We start from the raw sequence: 18,721 nt of genomic DNA, 5'->3' as shown, positions 1-18,721 counted from the left end.
CAAAATCATATGATAAACTCAATAATGTATAACACCTTCCACAAAAATCCAACATCTCTTAATAAAGCTCCGAAGATACTGACAATGTATGGCAATGAGGAAATAATGATGGCATGTGACAAACCCATGGCCAACAGGTCTTTCTTTGGATTTCCAGATCTTTTAAATTATGAAATCTTGACTTTAGCTTAGGATTGTTCCCAACTAGCTCTTAAAGCTTAAATTCACCCATTTATATTAATTTACATTCTGTCATGTGGCTCGTTACCTCTCCTCAGTGCCATACATCTGACTTCTTCCACGTCTAACTGGTGAATCTTCTGCTTCTCAGATCTTCCCAGAGTTCCCGTCTCTGCTCAGAAGTCTCACCTATCCTCTCCTGCCTAGACATTGGCCATTCCGTTATTTATTAAACCAATCAGAAGGTGCCTTAGGCAGATGAGGTAAAACATAGACACATCTTCATACAGTGTGATCAGATATCTCACAACACACATGCTAAATGGATAAAAACACAAAGCATTCCCACTAAGATCAAGAATAAGAGAAGGGTTCCAACTCTCTCCATTTCTATCCACTATAGTGCTTAGCCAGCAATAAGAAAAAGAGATGTAAATAAAAAGAGATAACAAATAAAAAAGAAGTTGAAGTCAAAATATTCCTATTTCCAGATGATACACTTCTATATATATATGAGATTCCAAATCCCCACAGAAAACTCATAGATCAGCAAAGTGGCAGTGTAGGAAGTCTTTAACTGTCCTGCCAGCCAGCTCCCAAATAACCAGATGGAGGCTTCTTATTAAATATGAAGCTCAGCTGATAGATAGCATAGGCTCTCCTAATTGAAATTAGCCCATTTATATTAATTCATGTGCTGTCACATGGCTCATGGCTTGTTAACTTGCCTCTTACATGCCAGGCTTCCTCTGTGTCTGGCTGTCATCTTCACCTTCTTCTTCCCATCATTCTTTCCTGCCCCCCAAATCCTGCCTAGCTATTGGCCATCTAGCTTCTCATTAAACCAGTCACATTGACAATATCTTCACACAGTGTAAAGGAATATTCCACACATTTCCCCCTTCTGTCTAAATAAAAAGGAAAGGTTTTAACTCTAACGTAATAAAACTATAAACAACAAGAATAATTATCAAGTAAGAATTGCATCCACACTTTCCAGTCCATTTGGCAAATTCGGAGAAAATACTCCATTAGCTATCCTCTCTTGACGAGTCCGGAGCTTTGTGCCTAATTTACTTTCTATCAGGATCACGACTAAGGAAATCTCTCTCTCTACTTGTCTATAGTCTTCAACTTCATCAAAGGCCCCAGTAGGATACAATATTACCTGAGTAAACAGGAAGTGCAGAGCAAGTTGGCACAAATCAAAGACTGGCAACTATCCCTATGCCGCTGACTGAAACCAGCTCACACTGCTGGCATGGGCTCACGGTGATACCACTGGATAGAGATACAGAATGCTGAGGAGACAGGAAGTTGCATACAGGACTACATGTAACGGAACATGGAGGAAAAAGCTTCCCTATGCCAACGATCCCAAAAGCCCACACTAAGGTAACAGAAAACCCAAGTCCTGCAGCACTGTTGAGCTGCTGAGACTTCCTGGCCCAGACAGATTTCTCCCTTGGAAGTGTATGTTTTCCTAATATTGTTTCTGCTGAAACTCCGTGTCTCTGGCCAATTCCTCGCTAAGGGATTAGAAGAACCTGGAATCCCTCTCGGGATAGTCTCTAAATTCTAATACCAGTTGATACCAGCAAGAACCTTGGTACCATTCTGGTTCTGCAGCCTTGCTCTTACATGATAACAGTGGTTTTCAAAGCAGCCAAATGAACTTTCCCTAAAGGCAGGCAGCACTAGAAACAGCTGCTGAATGAATGAGCAGATGACTTCAGTAGGGACAGTCATTGGTGTTGGCTCAGGTGCATAGCGTAGATTCCAGGACCCAGAAACACGTGCCTAGCGTGCACAAAGCTCTCGGATTGATGCTGAGCACTGCAAAGGTGGGGGGGGGGCAGCAAAGAGATCCACTTGTCCACGTTTCGTAATCTGCATTTTAAACAGAAGCCCAGACGATAACTTATACCTTTGTCCCAATCAGGGACTTAGGACACTAGGAAAGAGCCATGCGATACAGCTCACACCTTCCTGGCTGGATGCAAGCGGTATCGTTGTCAGGAGATGAGCCCGCAGTTCCTACCCCTCCAGGGCCCTCATGTATAAGTGATGCCTGAAACGTGAGGCCACGCTGCTCCTTGGCAGAGAAACCAGAGCAGAGGAATGTGTGGATGGATTGACGGGCTGAAAACTCATTGCTCCCTTCCCCATCTTTCTCCCCCACGAAAACTACCCCTACCTTCATCTCAGAGAAGCTCCGACTGCTGCCAGTCCCAGGAAGAGAGGCCAGTGACCATGGCAGCATGAGAGCACCCCAGGCTGGAGGGACATGAAGATGTGAGCCAGTGTGAGGACCTTGATATTCTGATGACCATGAGCCACCAGTTAAAGAGGCTGGAGGAGGAAGGTGAGTCCTTGTCTGTATACCAAGGGTCCTACCTACCAGGTCTCTTGGCACAGTGGGTATAGGGGAAGCAGTCTCAACAGGCATGGGAAGGCCCTGCATTTGAATTCAGATCCTGCAGCTTGAGCTGAGCAACCTCAGGGTGGCTACTTTGCCTCTTCCTACCCACCAGTGCCGTGAGGGTCATTGTCACTTCCTTGCAGAGCTCCTAGAGGAGCTGAAAATGACCTGTGCAGAGAGTCATGCAGAGCCCACGTTAATGAACTTTCTGGAGCTGGCCACCCATCTGCATGATCTTAGGAGCTTCCCATTTACAGATGTCTCTCTGCAACAATTCTCATCCACCATGTCTGCCTTTCTGTCTGGTGTTCAGAGGGAGAAAGGAGAGAATTCTAAACTTATGACTTTTCCAAGGTATTAGGGAAATGTTGGACTTGGAGCGTTTTGAATAGAGTAACTGGAGCCCCGTTCCAGTCTGCAGTTCTCATGGTGAAATGGGCTGCTGCCAGGAGACTTTCCAGAGGGCGACCATTTGCCTTCTTCCTGGCCTTGGGCACATGGTGAAGTGAGAAAGTCCTCAGAGCAACTCTCCTGCATGGAGGATGAGGATGGAGGGGGTGAGGCAGTGTGGAGGGTGATGGGTGCTGGGTAGTGTGCCAGGCTCGTGTTAGCCCTGCACTTCATCCCACATTCTCCTTCCTCTCCCCACCCTCACCCCTCGCTCCTTCTTTCCTTGTTCAATAACAGCATTGAGTCTTTCTTGGAAAGCAGTTGGTTAACTGGGGAGGAGGCCTTAGGCCAAGCAGAGATGGTCTGCTGCTCAGCCTCTGCTGCAACAGGGACACTCCCAGAGTTAGAGACACTCTGAGCTTTGCCTTGGTAGGCTATGAATAGTCTTTAAGCCAGGGACTCTTGCAGTACTCAGCAGGTGGTACAGCCCAGACCCACACCCAAAGGCCTCCTTCCCACCAAAGGGCACCCTCTTATCTCTGAGCAGTCTTTTGTATCTGGGACTCAAGCAGCTCCCCCTGGGAATGTGATTACAGCATTTCTGGGAGCCTGTGAGGAAGCCAGCCAGTCTCTAGGAGACAGGAGAAGCTGAAGAGGCCCTAGAAGCTACAAAGAACGAGATTCTCCTCCATTGCCATGACTCCAACTTCTCCTATTAACTAAACATACCCTAAACGTGGAAGACTGTGCTAACGAATGCTAATGTCCTGCATGCCGCTGGCACTTCCTGGTTTCCTGTGCATGTGATTGCTTCCCAAGTGACGGGATTACAGCCATATGCCACCAGGCCCAGCTCCTTAGGAATCTTTTGAAATACTTAATTTGTATAATCATTTATTTTTGTGTTATAAGCCAATTCCATAATCTCCTTTGCCCTTTATTAATTTGAATTTTTCATACACTATATCGTGATCATTTCCCCTCCCACACTCCTCTCAGATACCCCCATCTCCCTACCCACCAAACTTGATGTTCTTTCTTTCTCAATTTTTCTCTAAAACAAAAACTTCACAAAATGAAAATCATGTTCGAGACCAGCCTGGTCTACAAGAGCTAGCTCCAGGACAGGCTCTAAAGCTGCAGAGAAACCCTGTCTCAAAAAACCAAAACAAAAACAAAAACAAAAAATTGTATTTGAGGCCCACTCCCTGAGATGAAACACATACCTAACACTGCTAAAGTGGCCAAGAACCTGAGGTTAGATAGGTCATGGCTTAGGGAAAAACTAAATGCTATTATTCTGATAAAGTAATATAACAATAAAATGACTCCTAATGACATTGCTACACCCAGAGATTAGTATGTCACTTAACCCACATCAGAGAAGATTCTTCTTTCGGTAACATTTGTGCCACTATTGCACCAACATATCTTGCAGGAAGGTTGCTGTTGTAGGTCACAGGGTTTGTATCTGGGAGAATTTGATGATAACCTTTCACCTCTGGTAGTACAAAAGTTCCTTATGCTACCATGAACTCTATTCAGTAGGGCTGTGCCTTCCAGTTAGGCACCAGCTCCACTTCCCTGTGTCGAATGACATAAATAAGGGTTGCCTTCAGCAATAGGGCCTTACCATCAGGTTGTGGAGAGCAACCAATAGCCTTAATGTTTGGGATGTTCCATTGTACCCTTTTGGCCAATAACTCAACAAGATGCAGCCCATTCCTGGCACTAGAGGTTTCACTTGGTGGCATAAGATGTCTAGTCGTGGCATCATCTCCCCTACTATTTGGTGATTTGATTTATATTGCTTTCATATTCCATATATTTCGCGAAGCTTCCACAGTAGTAGGTTTCCATATGGCTTTTCTTTTTTTCTTTTTCTTTTTTTGTTTTTTCGAGACATGGTTTCTCTGTAGCTTTGTAGCCTGTCCTAGAACTCGTAGACCAGGCTGGCCTCAAACTCACAGAGATCTGCCTGCCTCTGCCTCCCAAGTGCTGGGATTAAAGACATGCACCACCATTGTCCAGCCCATATGGCTTTCCAAAAGGCCTTTGGTGTTAGTTGTCCCTCCCTTATTTCCTCCCTAACCCCACCTCTCCCATTAAATAGGGAGAGTCCTATTTAATCTTCCTAGTCTAGTTTCCTCTCTCTCCATAACACTACAATCCAGTTCTCCTTCCTTAGGAGACCCTCTCCTCCGCTCCCGTCCTAACCTCTGTGATTACTCAAATCACATGTGTATTGAAAGCTTAAATACTAACATCCACACGTAAGAGAAAGCATACAGTATTTGTCCTTTGGGGTCTGGATTACCTCACTCAGGATTTTTTTTCTAGCTCAATCCATTTACCTGCAGATTTCACAATTTCATTTTTCTTCCTTGACAGTAAGACATATTACTTGGATGCAGCAGAAAGATGGATCCTGTTTTCTAATCCAATCTATTAATCTGTTTCTTTATTGGGGAATTGAGACCAGTAATGTTGAAAGTTTAATTTATTTTGTTTTGTTTATTTGTTTGTTTTTCAAGACAGGGTTTTTCTATGCAACAGGATTGGCTGTCCTGAAACTCTCTTTGTAGACCTAGCTAGCCTTGAACTCACAGAAATTTGCCTACCTCTGCCTCCTGAGTGCTGGGATCAAAGGCATATGCCATCATACTTGGCTAATGTTGAAAGTTATTAATGAGCAGTGTTTATTGATTCTGTTATTTTGTTTGTCTGATGAGGGTATTTCCTTCCACATTTTATTTACTATTCCTTAGATTAATCATTCCTGTGTCCTTGGATGTAGTTAATCTCTTGCTACTAAAGCTTTTCTTCTAGCACCTCCTGTAAAGCTGAACTGGTAGAAATTACTTAAATTCAGTTTTGTCATGGAATGTTTTTCTTTCTCCATCTGCTGCGTTTTAAAGTTTTGCTGAGTATAGTACTCTGGACTGGCATCTGTAGTTTCTTAGAGTTTGTAGATCGTCTCTCCAGGTCTTCAGGCTCTTAATGTCCATTGAGAAGTCAGGTATTTTATTCTAATGGGTCTGTCTTTATATGTTACTTGATCTTTTTCCTTTTCAGCTTTTAACATTCTTTGTCCTGTATGTTTAGTATTTTGACTATTATGTGTTGTAGGAATTTATTTTTTAGTCCCATCTATTTGGCATTCTTTATGCTTCTTTTATCTTGATAGGCATTTCTTTCTGTAAAGAATTTTTTTCTATTTTTGTTTAAAAAAACATTTTTTATGCCTTTGAGCTGGGTTTCTTCTCCTTCTTCTGTTATTATTTATAGGTTTGGTCTTTTCATGCTGTCCCAGATTTCTTGGATGTTTTGTGCCTGGATTTATCTTTCAGATTTTACATTTTCTTTGACCAAGATATCCATTTCTTTTACCTTGTCTTTAACACCTGGAATTCTCTCTTCCATGTTTTGTAATCTGTTTGGGAGGCTGTCCTCTGAGGGTTTTGTTAGATATCCCAAATTTTTCAAATTTAGTTTTATTTTAGTTTGGGTTTTCTGCTGTGGAATAATGCTCCTGCACACTGTAAAGATTTGTCACTCGAGCTGCTTTAGTAAAACACCGATTGGCCAGTAGTCAGGCAGGAAGTATAGGTGGGGCGACCAAACTAAGACTGTTGGAAAGAGGAGGGGTGTACTCAGGAGCCACAAGCCAGACACAGAGGGAGCAAAATGAGAAAAGGTACCAAGCCACATGGCTAAACATAGATAAGAATTATGGGCTTGGGTTAATTTAAGTGTAAGAGCTAATAGGTAATAAGTCTGGGCTACTGGCCTAGCATTTATAATTAACGTAAGCCTCCGTGTGGTCATTTGGGAAGTGGCTGCCAGGTATTTGGGAGTTGCTGGCAGGGCAGTAACTTCAGCCAACAGTTCTCTTTAGTGATTGTACTCCTTTGTTAAAGTCTAGTTCCATATCTTAAAATGTTTTCTTACGTCATCCAACTGTGCTTTTACAATTTCACAAGACATTTGTTTAGTCATATCTTCTTTGAGGTCCTTGAACATATTCACAATTACAAGCCTTAGTCTTGTACTTTAGCTAAATTGCTTTTCTCAGGGCTGGCTTCCGGAGGAGGCACATTGTCCTGGATGTTTGTGTTTGGTTTTGCACTGGGACCTAGACATCTAAAGTTTCGATGTTTGAAATCTTTATTGGTATGAACATCTGGCCTTATCTTCATTGGGTGGGTATTCTGTTCTTGTATTGTTGTTGCCTACTCTAGATCCTAGGCAACAGTGGTGGCTACTGGGTTGCTGGTAGAAAGTTTTTCTGAGAGTCTGCAGGTGGCACAAAGGAATAGAGATGGGCTATAAAGAAGGACTGAGGGGATAACAGGAAAGAGCTTTGGGGACACTGGGTTCATGCCAAGAGTCAGAGTCCCTAGGGAATGGGGGTATGGTGGGAGCAGGGGTTCCTACAGGCAGGCTAGGACTAAGTCTAAACCTGGAGAGATGAGGGTGAAACAGTGGGGGAACCCCGGGTCTGCACCAAGAGCTCCTTCCTCAATCTTTAAAAACACTTTTGGAGCGTTTCCTCAAAGCATCTCAGGATCAGTCATTTTAATTTTTTAAAATAATTTATTTATTTTTATTTTATGTGCATTAATGTTTTGTGTGCATGTACGACTGTGGAAAGGTGTTGGATCCCCTGGAGGTAAAGTTGCAGGCAGCTGTAGGCTGCCATGTGGGTACTGGGAATTGAACCCAGCTCCTCTGGAAGAACAGCCAGTGCTCTTAACTGCTGAGCCATTCCTCTAGCCCCATTTTAATTTTTTAAATAGACTTTTTAAAACCTGTGTGGGTGGCTTGACTGTATGTCTGTGAACCCACATGCATGCCTGGTGCTCACAGAGGCCAGAAACGGGCACCAGATTCCCTGGAACTAGAGTTACAGATAGTTGTGGGGAATTGAACCCAGTCCTCTGGAAGAGCAGCCGGTGACTTTAACCATTGAGCCATCTCTCTAACCCCTATATTATGGCTTTCTTTTACAGAAATTTTAGACTTATAGAAAAACTTGGCATAAATTGCCTTCCTGTATCTTGCATTAGTTCACTGCATGTTATGACCAATATTGATACATTCTTTTCAAAGTTCAGGATTAACACTAAGATTCATTCTTTCTGTTGTATCTTCTATGGTTTTGAAAATGTATGATGTCGAGGTACCACATTGGACTGCCATCTGTCAAAGACCAGCTTCAACCAAAAAAAATAAATAAAATAAAAAATAAATAAATAAAGCTCATATGTTCTAGGGTAGGAACATGAGATTTAGAATTAAGCAAAAAGAACAAAGCTATAAGAGAAACAAGAGACAGAAACACAGAAGAGCATTGGGAACGACATTCAGTGAATACTGAATCTTCCTTGTTTATTTTCCACCTGCTTAAACACGCCAAAAGGGGAGACGGGCAGGCAACAGACTTCATTAACATGATATAAAGAATAGACTTGAATTCTCTGACCTTTGGTCAAGGTGGATGGGATCCACCTCTACATCCAAAATACTAATTAACCATGCCCTCGATCAGAATCTCTTGTTTGTAGCCACGCTTATTGTCAACATCTTTGAGAGACCAAAAATAAGCTCACACTGTCTGACCTCCAGTCAAGGTGGAGGTGGAACAGGCTCACAACTGTGGGTCCCCACCGCACAGTGATTACAGCATCCTTATTAAAGTATACTGCCACAATATTGTACAGAACTACATGTTCCCAAATGCCCTGTGGCCCACCTAGTCAATCTCCTCCTCCCACTCACACTGACAGCCACCGATGATTCCATAGTCTCTGCAGTTCAGCTTTCCTAGAGCATTGTGGAGCTGCAATCGGACAGAATGATGTCTTCACTGGGGCCAACTCTCACTTAGAAATGTGCCCTCAAGGTCTCCCAACACCCTCTCCACATAGCTTGACAGCTCATCTCTTCTCACTTAGTAGCACCCCATCATTATGTCTCAATCTTGTAGTGAACTTGGGCCACTAGGCGTGTGGCTTTCACATACAGCAAATCTCTTTCACCCTTAAGAGAGACAGAAAGGCTGGAAGCGGATGGAGTCAGACATTTCTTATTTATTTATTTATTTATTTATTTATTTATTTATTTATTATGTATACAATATTCTGTCTGTGTGTATGCCTGAAGGCCAGAAGAGGGCACCAGACCTCATTGCAGATGGTTGTGAGCCACCATGTGGTTGCTGGGAATTGAACTCAGGACCTTTGGAAGAGCAGGCAATGCTCTTAACCGCTGAGTCATCTCTCCAGCCCCCAGGAGTCAAACATTTCTTTGACCTTGGGGCCGTTAGCTTCATTCTAACAAATGGCGCTGTTAAGGGCTGCATGTGGTAAGGGCAGTGTCTTAGTTAGGGTTACTACGGCTATGATGAGACACTGTGACCTGAACCAACTTGGGCGGGGGGGCTTATTTGGCTTATCCTTCTACACTGTAGTCCATCACTGGAGAAAGTTAGGACAGAAACTCAAGCAGGGCTGAAACCTGGAGGCAGGAGCCGATGCAGAGGCCACGGAGGGGTGCTGCCTACTGGTTTGTTCCTTGTGACATGTTTATCCTCTCCAGGGCAGGGATGGCATCTCCCACAATAGGCTTGGTCCACCATCAATCACTAATTAAGAAAATGGTGGGGGGCTGGAGAGATGGCTCAGAGGTTAAGAGCACTGACTGCTCTTCCAGAGGTCCTGAGTTCAATTCCCAGCAACCATATGGTGGCTCACAACCATCTGTACTGAGATCTGGCGCCCTCTTCTGGCGTGCGAGGATACATAGAGGCAGAATGTTGTATACATAACAAATAAATAAATCTAAAAAAAAAAAGAAGAAAATGGTGGGACGGGCGGTGGTGGTGCACGCCTTTAATCCCAGCACTCGGGAGGCAGAGGCAGGCGGATCTCTGAGTTCGAGGCCAGCCTGGTCTACAAGAGCTAGTTCCAGGACAGGCTCTACAAACTACAGGGAAACCCTGTCTCGAAAAAACAAAAAACAAAAATGAAAGAAAAAGAAAATGGTGTACAGCTGGATCTTATGGAGGTATTTTTCTCAATTGAGGGTCCCTCCTTTAAGATGACTCTAGCTTGTATCAAGTTGACATAAAACTAGCCAGGACAGACAGCATAATGTTCTGAGCGTGCTTCTAAATGTACTGGTTCCTCCCTCCCTAACGGAGGCTCCAGTCTGCAGTGTGAACTGCTAGGGTTCCTGGCGGGAAAGCACATGAAAGTATTGAGGAAAATGGAGAGGACACGGGGAAGGGACAGAGCCTCCTCCTCTTGAGATCAGGTTTCCCATTGCATGCTGGTTAAACATCAAGAAACTCCAACACAAATGGTAAGGTCAAAATTATCCATGGAGATAATAATGATCTGTTTCCAAAAGCACTCCCAAGCAAGGATGTTTGAAACAGGAAAATAAGTAAAAGGTGTTTATTTAGGGTAAGAATGTTTGTAACGTTAGATTTAAACATTAGCGCCTCTCTCCCATCTTCAAACCCAAATAATACACATCCTACGACCACTTTACAATTTCATTTACAAAGGAGATCATGCTAAGAAAATCAGTACCCAGCTTACACTTTGTTCTTGTTGACTCTCCGGCTGCTGTGATAAACATCGAACCATAACCGAAAGCAACATGTAGAGGGAAAGATTCACTTGGCTTCCACTTCCAGGTCACAGCCCATCACTGAGGGAGGAACTCGGAGCAGGAACTGAAGCAGAAACCATGAGGAGTGCTGCTTGCTGGCTTGCTCTCTGCCTCGCCTCTAGCTGGCTATATATATATATATATATATATATATATATATATATATATAGCCAGGACCATTTTCCTGAGGAATAGTTCTCCACAGTGGGCTGGGCTTTCCTGTGTCAATAAATAATCAAGACTGTCCCCACGGACGTGGTAACAAGCCAATTTGATTGGGGAAGTCCCCCAATTTAGGTTCCTACTTCCTAGGTGCCTCTAGATTGTGCCAACTCTAGACTGAACTGACAATAAAAACTAAACATATTTTACTTCCATTTAAATTTTTATTTATTTGTTTTAAATTTTATGCATATGAGCGTTTTGCCCGCCTGTAAGTCTGTGTACCACATGTGTGCAGTGCCTGCAGAAGCCAGCAGAGGGCACCAGATCCACTGGAACCGGAGTGAGAGACACTTGTGATCCTCCATGTGGGTGCTGGGAACGAACTCAGGTCCTCTAGAAGAGCAGCCAGTGCTCTTCACTGCTAAGCCATCTCCCCAGTCCTAGTTTTCACTTAAATTTCAAACTTTGCTTAATGTTTAAATCTTGTTGTAAATTATACCCTTTGAAGGTACAACTCAAAAAGTCACGGAATCATAAATATAGACATTGAAAGACACTTGAGTGCAGCTTTTCTCTCTTGAGGAGCTCATGTCTTGACTGCATTCCCAACCTCCCAAAATACAATTTTTCTTTTTGAGTCAGTCTTTCTATGTAGACAAGCACTGATTTGCTTCCACTCTTTAAATTTTTTAAATTTATAGGGGCTGGAGAGATGACTCAGAGGTTAAGAGTTTTTCCCAGCAACCACATGGTGGCCCACAGCCATCTATAATGAGATCTGTGCCTTCTTATGGCATGTGCATATATAATAAATAAGCTTTAAGAAAAAATTTATATGCTTACTTACATGTATGTGTGTTTACTTGTGTGTCTGTGTGTGTGCATGTGTGTTGGCTTGTGTGTCTGTACATGTGAGTGCAAGTGTCTGTGGAAGCCTGAAGATGGTGTCTGATCCCCTGGAGCTGGAGTCATAGGCAGTTGTTAGCCTCTTGACATGGGTACTGGGAGATGCACTTGGGTCCCCTACAATAGCAGTATGTGCTCTTAACCATTGACCTCTCTCTCCAAATATGCTCCCACCCTATTTTTTGAGACAAGATTTTATGTATCCCAGACCATTCTGGAATTCAGTGTGTATCTGAGGTTGACCTTGAACTTCTCACCTTCTGTCCAGGTGCTTGAGACCACAGATGTGAATGTCCAGGCCCATTTTAATGGTTTGGGGAAGCAGTTCAGAGGTTGAGTACTGTTGTTCTTGCAGAGTACCTGAATTTGTTCCCAGCAACCATGTTGTTTGACTCACAAGAGCCTGTAACTCCAGCGCCAGGGGATCTTAACACTCTTTTCTGGCCTCTTGCTGGTACACACACCCACATGTATACACACAGAGAGACACACCCACAGACACACACAAAATAAAAGTAAAAGCAAATCCTTTAAAAAATTGAAATAGCTCGTGTTCTATCATAAAATTGAGATCAAAGGACAAAGGCTTGCAAGAAAGTTCTCCTATGCTCTAAAGAGCATCTGGGACTTACTTAATCGGTTGTGGCCTTGGTCATGGTGTCTCTTCACAGCATTAGAAACCCTAAGACAGAGGCCGTTCTCGTTCAAACCACCACAGCACTGGAAGTCTGCACATGAATCTACTTTGATCCAAAGACCCACAAAACAGGAGGAAGAAAGGCACCAATATAGATGGATATTCAAGGTTTAGGTAAGATGGGGGTAAGCCAGCAGGTTGGAGGAAAACAGTAACTCTCTCAAACTGGAAGCTTCTGTAAAAGGTCTTTGGGGTTGTGGGGTGTACAGGTTCATGGTTGAGATTTCTATAGCAAGACAGGTTAACAAGAGACACATGTACAAATCCACTTACGTTTTATGAGACCCAAGAGCTTCAGAAACAAAGACCTAAAACTCTAGGGAGAATTGAACTTTTTTAAAACTTTATTTTATGTGCATTGGCGTGAAGGTGTCAGATCTCCTGGAACTGGAGTTACAGGCAGTTGTGAACTGCCCTGTGGGTACTGGAAATTGAACTCAGGTCCTCTGGAAGAGCAGCCTGTGCTCTTAACCACTGAGCCATCTCTCCAGGCCCCAAGAATTGTACTTTTATGAACTATGTTGAAGAATAATAGAGCACGAGCTAATATTGGTCAGACATGAGGAAGTTCTGTCTGCTCAGCTTCTCTTTTCCTAATTGTGTAGGATGGGACCCCTCTCTATCAGAGTGGGTCTCCAGGGATATGAGGGAGGGCCAAGAGATGATCGTCTGTGATTTCTCAATTTTCTTCAGCATAAAGCTCTCAATATAGCAAGGTGCTATATTTGAGGGCATCATGTTCGGAGCTCAACAGAGCTCGTAGGCTCTAGGAAGCGCGTTGGATTTTTGTTGCCCAGCTCTACAAGGGAGTGATGCTTTCTTGGGCTGAGTCTTCTGTAGACACCACTGTCCATTTTTTGCTTTTGTAGGTGACAAGTCATCAAGGAGGCCCTCAAGGAAACAAGCTTCCACAGCTGTACGTCCCCAAGACAGGCACCAAGCCCAGTCTAGCCGGAAGGAGCCGACTAAGGGTAGCCCCAGGCCAGGGTCTTCCCGGAAGAGGCAGGTGGAACATGGAAGCTGTCACAAGGGGCTTAGGGGACAAAAACCAGTCAAGGTGGAGAGGCCTTCCCAGGGGAGGAAGAAGGACCAGAGGACTCCCCTCAAGGATCGGAGAACAACTCCAAAGAAGGAAAGGGAGGCTCGGCAGAAGGAGACAGACAAGCAGCTGAGGAAAGCCAGGTGTGTTGTAGCTCACACTGGGACAATCTCCCTCTACTCAGCTACCCTCTTCCATGCCCTGGCACGGGGTGGTTTTCACTTTTGGGGAGAAGTAGCTACTGCTCTTGCTCCTACTTTCCCAGGTCATCATATGTAGACTGGCCCCGATACACTGTTTATTATAGCAGCAGCTCGTATTGTAAGTGAAGCTCTGGGTGTGGGGAGCTGGCCCAGGGCAGAGTGGAGATAACATCTCAAAGTTCCTGACGTTCAGCTGGAGACTCACTATCACTCCAGCTGAAAACAATGAATGTCATTGGATTTGGAAGTCGTACAGGGATCATGCACACTTCTACCCCTTGTGTGTATGTACCCTTCTCACTTCTAGAAATATGACCATCTAGAACTTCAAGAGTTCTGCCAGCTCTGAGGCTATGGGCATTTGGGTAATTGACCTGGAGTCCTTTGTTTCGCTAGTGTATGGGGTAGTAGACAGGCAACTGATGGAATCTACAGGTCCTATTCCCTACATTTCATGGCTTTTGGTGACTTCTCTTTGTCGCTCATTAGAGATAGTCTATAATTTACCTGCTTCTGGGGATATTTGAAGAATCCCTTATGACGATAATGGGGGAGACTTTTGAAGCAGGCATGGAAATCAGGGTAATGGCCAACACTTGATTTTCCCTCTGGGTTCCAGCAAGCTTTCTTTGCCCATATTGCTGACAGAGTTAGTTAGGGCCAAAGCCCAGACCCTGACATATTCAATAAGAGATAAGGAGAGAAAAGGGGTTTATAAAATTTAACCACTTTGGGAAGAGGAACAAAGAGGTCCAGTAGCCACCATCCCTTCCACCCCAAGTCTATCTGGAGGCCATGACATGAAGTTTAAGTTTAAATAAAGGACAGGGGGTAAGTATAACTAGGCAGCCCTGGTCAAGGCATGGCCCCACCCATCATTGGTTCAGGTCCGATAATCTCTCCTGTAAGATGGTCTGATGAACTCTGAGAACGATGTGAAATCTTTTCCTGTTCCTTCCTCTGGCTGGCACCAGGATTCAGTCTTTTGCTTCTCCCAGAATGAGATTCCTGGGAAATTCTAATTCCTGGGGCTCATTGTTTCAATAATATCATAACCAAAGGGAAAGGCACAAGTGTTTCTTTGGAATATCTTCATTCCAGCCTGGAGAGGTGGTTTACTGGTTAAGAGCACGGACTGCTTGCTCTTCCAGAGGACCCAAGTTCAGTTGCCAGCACCTGCGTTGGACAGTTCACCAAAGCCTCTAACTCCAGCTCCAGGGATCCAGTGCTCCTTTCTGGCCTCCTGTGCATTAATACTCAGATGCACACACCACATACTGATAACACATTTGTCTGTGTTCAGAGGTTGTGCTTCTGCACAGTATTAACAGGTCCTGGTTCCCCAGTGCTGGGATTATAATCACATGCCACCATGCCTCGAGTTTTTCTTTTGGTTGTTTGTGGTGCCTGAGGATTGAACCCAGGTTCTTTCGCATTATAAGCACATGCCCTACCATTAAGCTACACCTTAAAGCTTAAATGCATTGTTGATTGCCCTTGAGCATCTTAAATTTTACAAGAAACCCATACGCTAAATGACGTGCGCAAGAGAAGGACATACAAACAAGAACTCAACAGTGCCATTCTTAGCTGGCTGCCGTGACAGGGATGAAAATACTCAGTCCTGGTTCCCCAGATGCTGAGTGCCCAGGAGGAAAGATGAGCCTCAATTAAGACAAGGCAGAGAGCAATGTGCACACAAGACAAGATTTGATAGTGTTGTACCGCTGGGGCCCTGGGGCATCGTGTTTCCCCTAAGGAGAAGGTGAGCATTTCAGTAAGTATCTGGAGAACAGATAGAATTTACACAAACAATAACAACTCCCTCCAATGAGGGAAAACATCATTCAAAGACCCAGTGACAAGGATCACTGGGAATGTGTGAGGTATGACCTACAGTGCCTATGGCTAGGCTTTCTGCATCCAAATTTCCAAGAGTTAAGAAGCTAAAACTCATAGAGATTTCTGTAAACTGATCTCCAAAACCTGAAGTAGTAGTAGTTCCGGTTAATCTCTTTATGATCCTTATTAAGGTTTTCCAAACATAACGTCTTAGTTCGTATTTTACTGCTACAAAGAGACACCATGACCAAGGAAACTCCTACAGAAGAGAGAATTTAACTGGGAGCTTACAGCTTCAGAAGGTGAGCCCATGATCATCACAGTGGGAAGCAGACAGGTAGGGCTCTAGGGCAGTAGCTGAGAACTTTACATCCTGTTCCACGGACAGCAGAAAGAGAGAGGCAATGGGCCTGGCTTGAACTTTTGAAAAGTCAAAGCCCACCCTCAATGACACACCTCCTCCAGCCTCCTAATCGTTCTCAAATAGTTCCACTGACTGGGGACCAAGAATATATGAGCCTATGGGGGTTGTTCTCATTCCAATGGCCACACGCACCCTTTCTCCACACTCTTCGCCTGCCCTGTTAGCCATTGTCTTTATCACAGAGAATGCACTGAGCACACACAGTAATTTGGATCCTGTATTAGTTGAGCAGCCAGCATTACCAGGGCATGGGGAGGGGCATAGCATGAACATTCTCTGCAGAAGTTCTCTGTAGTTGTGCAAGCCAGTACAATAACCACTAGGCACTGAGCACTTGGAATGTGGCCAAGGACACCAAAGAAATGAGTCTCCTACTTGATTTAATGTATAATCTGAATTTGACATTAATGCAACTAAGTTAGTAAATTTATCTAACTTGGACCAACAAATAGAGTTTTGAAACTGACCTTAACTGACTTTGGAATCAAATATTTTGGTAATGATATAAACATCAAAGAAAAATAACTGTATATCACTTGATTTGGAAGAATTCTGGAACTAGCTCTTGTAGACTAGGCTGGCCTTGAACTCACAGAGATCCACCTGTCTCTGCCTCCCAAGTGCTGGGATTAAAGGCGTGTGCCACCACTGCCTAGCTCAGAAGAAATTTTTTAAAGCTTGTCTAAAGCAAGTTGTGTACGTGTATCTACTTTTTTCAATTATTATTTTACAAACGACAAATCCAGAGCAAACATTTAAGATGGAAAGTTGATATCTGAATTGACATGTACTGTAAATGAAGAGTGTGATGATATTAGAGTGTGAAGACAGTACAAAAAGACTATTAATAGAATATTTGGGCAAGGCAGTGGTGGTGCACACCTTTAATCCCAGCAGTAGGAAGGCAGAAACAGGCGGATCTCTGTGAGTTCATGGCTAGCCTAATCTTCAGAGTGCGCTCCAGGACAGGCTCCAAAGCTACAGAGAAACCCTGTCTCAAAAAACAAAAACAAACAAACAAACAAAAACCCTCCAAAAAACTTTAAAACTTACCAATTTTGTGAGCTTTAGGGCTGAGGTTTGCAGCCTTAGGAAGTCTCTGGTGTGTCAGAGGGCTCCTCATGCTCTTGTGTCAATTCATGCTCTTGCTGACTTATCTGTAACCCAAACTGCAACCCACTCTGAGTTGGAGTGAGATAAGTGTCCTCAGCCTAGAACACACCTGCTCTGGGCCCTTCACTGAACAGGACTTCTCAGAGTTTCCCTGACCGGTGCCCAGGCTCATGAATAGCTATTCTGATCAAAGTTCAATATCATATGACTGGTGCATTTAGATTTCATTGATCATTCTCAGTAGTATGTTACATTCAACGAAGGTGTCTACCAAACTGTGGATACAGGGAAAATCAAGGTCCCTTCTTGGGATTCTTAGTCTCATTATTAAATGAATTCAAGAATAAACTCAAATGGAAACTCAAGGACAATGTTATTAAGGTTTAAAATAACCCCAGAGCGGGCCATCTACACAGCGCAGCTGCTACCCAGAGAATGGAGAGGAAGGGGAAAGCCATGCCACTGAAAATGGTCTGGGAAGCAGACACATGGACGAGCAGTCCCATGGTGCCAGGGAGACTTCAGAGAAGGCATAAGGAAGCCCAAATGTTTGGTAAGTTCAAAATGCTAGGGAAAACACAGTTGGAAAAGAAGAAGAAGAAAAGCTATACTTTTCTAGATAACTCAAAAAGAAAAACCAAGCAGACTAATAAGGTACATGACTCTAGCCAGGTAAGCTACTGCACTGGAGACCTGGAAGAGGGGATGAATGAAAGGGGCAGGCTGTTAAATTGAAGGAATAATTAATTATTCTACCCATCTCCAGCATGGTGTATGGTAAGCCCACTTTCCTAAGGGTGGTCCCTAGGTTAAGAGATTGACCCTACCCAACTGTAATGTTAAGTCTCTACCCAGGTCAGAGATTCCATTCTCTTGACCAGAAGGAGTTGTTGTTGTTCAATGAACTTTTATTGAAGTTATAACACTATGATTTAAAAAAAAACACACAAGAAAATAGGTGAATTTAAAAAAATCAGAGAGAAAAATACTCATTATGTGCATTTGAATACTTAGGAATCCAAGGAAAATCATTATTCAAGGACAATTTACCCTTGTTAAAGCATATAAATATTATTTCTCCCATTTAGTATAGGGATTAAGCTCTAAATTCTGAATGGTGCAATAATCTTATAATCCCAGCATGCTCACTGCTTGAGGACATCACTGCCCTTTAGAAGTGGGACTAATACCTGTGGTCACATTTTACCATTTTTAATGGGAGCTTCTCAAATGAAAAACATGCCATGCTGTTCGTATTTATGAACGATTGGGGACAATAAGGGCTTCCTTGGAATTTAAATTTGTAATGAAAGTATTTTAAATGAAGTTTGGAGATTAAAAAAAATTGCTACTGTGTGTCTTGGTTAGGGTTTCTATTCCTGTGTTGAAACACCATGACCAAAAAGCAAACTTGGGGGGGGGGAGGGAGTGTGTTATTCTGCTTACGCTTCCATATCAATGTTCATCACTGAAGGAAGTCAGGACAGGAGCTCAAACAGAGCCAGAACCTGGAGACAGGAGCTTATGCAGTGGCCATGGAGGGGTGCTGTTTTCTGGCTTGCTCCTCAGGACTTTGTCAGCTTGCTTTCTGATAGAAACCAGGATCACCTGGCCAGGAACTTCACCACCCACAATGGGCTGGGATACCCCCACCAATCCC

General features: G+C 43.6%; 1 protein-coding gene across 1 annotated transcript in view; it reads left to right on the top strand.

The window, feature by feature from the left end:
* The first annotated feature begins 2,466 nt into the window (after positions 1-2,466).
* The window catches only part of Tmc2 (transmembrane channel like 2), a 60,980-nt gene continuing 44,725 nt past the window's right edge, over positions 2,467-18,721 (top strand). Inside the window, exons 1-2 of the mRNA XM_038331941.1 lie at positions 2,467-2,545; positions 13,310-13,622. Of these exons, the coding sequence (XP_038187869.1) occupies positions 2,506-2,545; positions 13,310-13,622 (353 nt within the window). The 5' untranslated portion in view covers positions 2,467-2,505. The remainder of the gene's footprint in view (positions 2,546-13,309; positions 13,623-18,721) is intronic.

This window comes from Arvicola amphibius, chromosome 5 (genome assembly GCF_903992535.2).
Source record: "Arvicola amphibius chromosome 5, mArvAmp1.2, whole genome shotgun sequence".
NCBI lineage: Eukaryota > Metazoa > Chordata > Mammalia > Rodentia > Cricetidae > Arvicola > Arvicola amphibius.
Note: the sequence above shows the minus strand (reverse complement) of the source record. Positions and strands in the feature narration are given on the sequence as shown.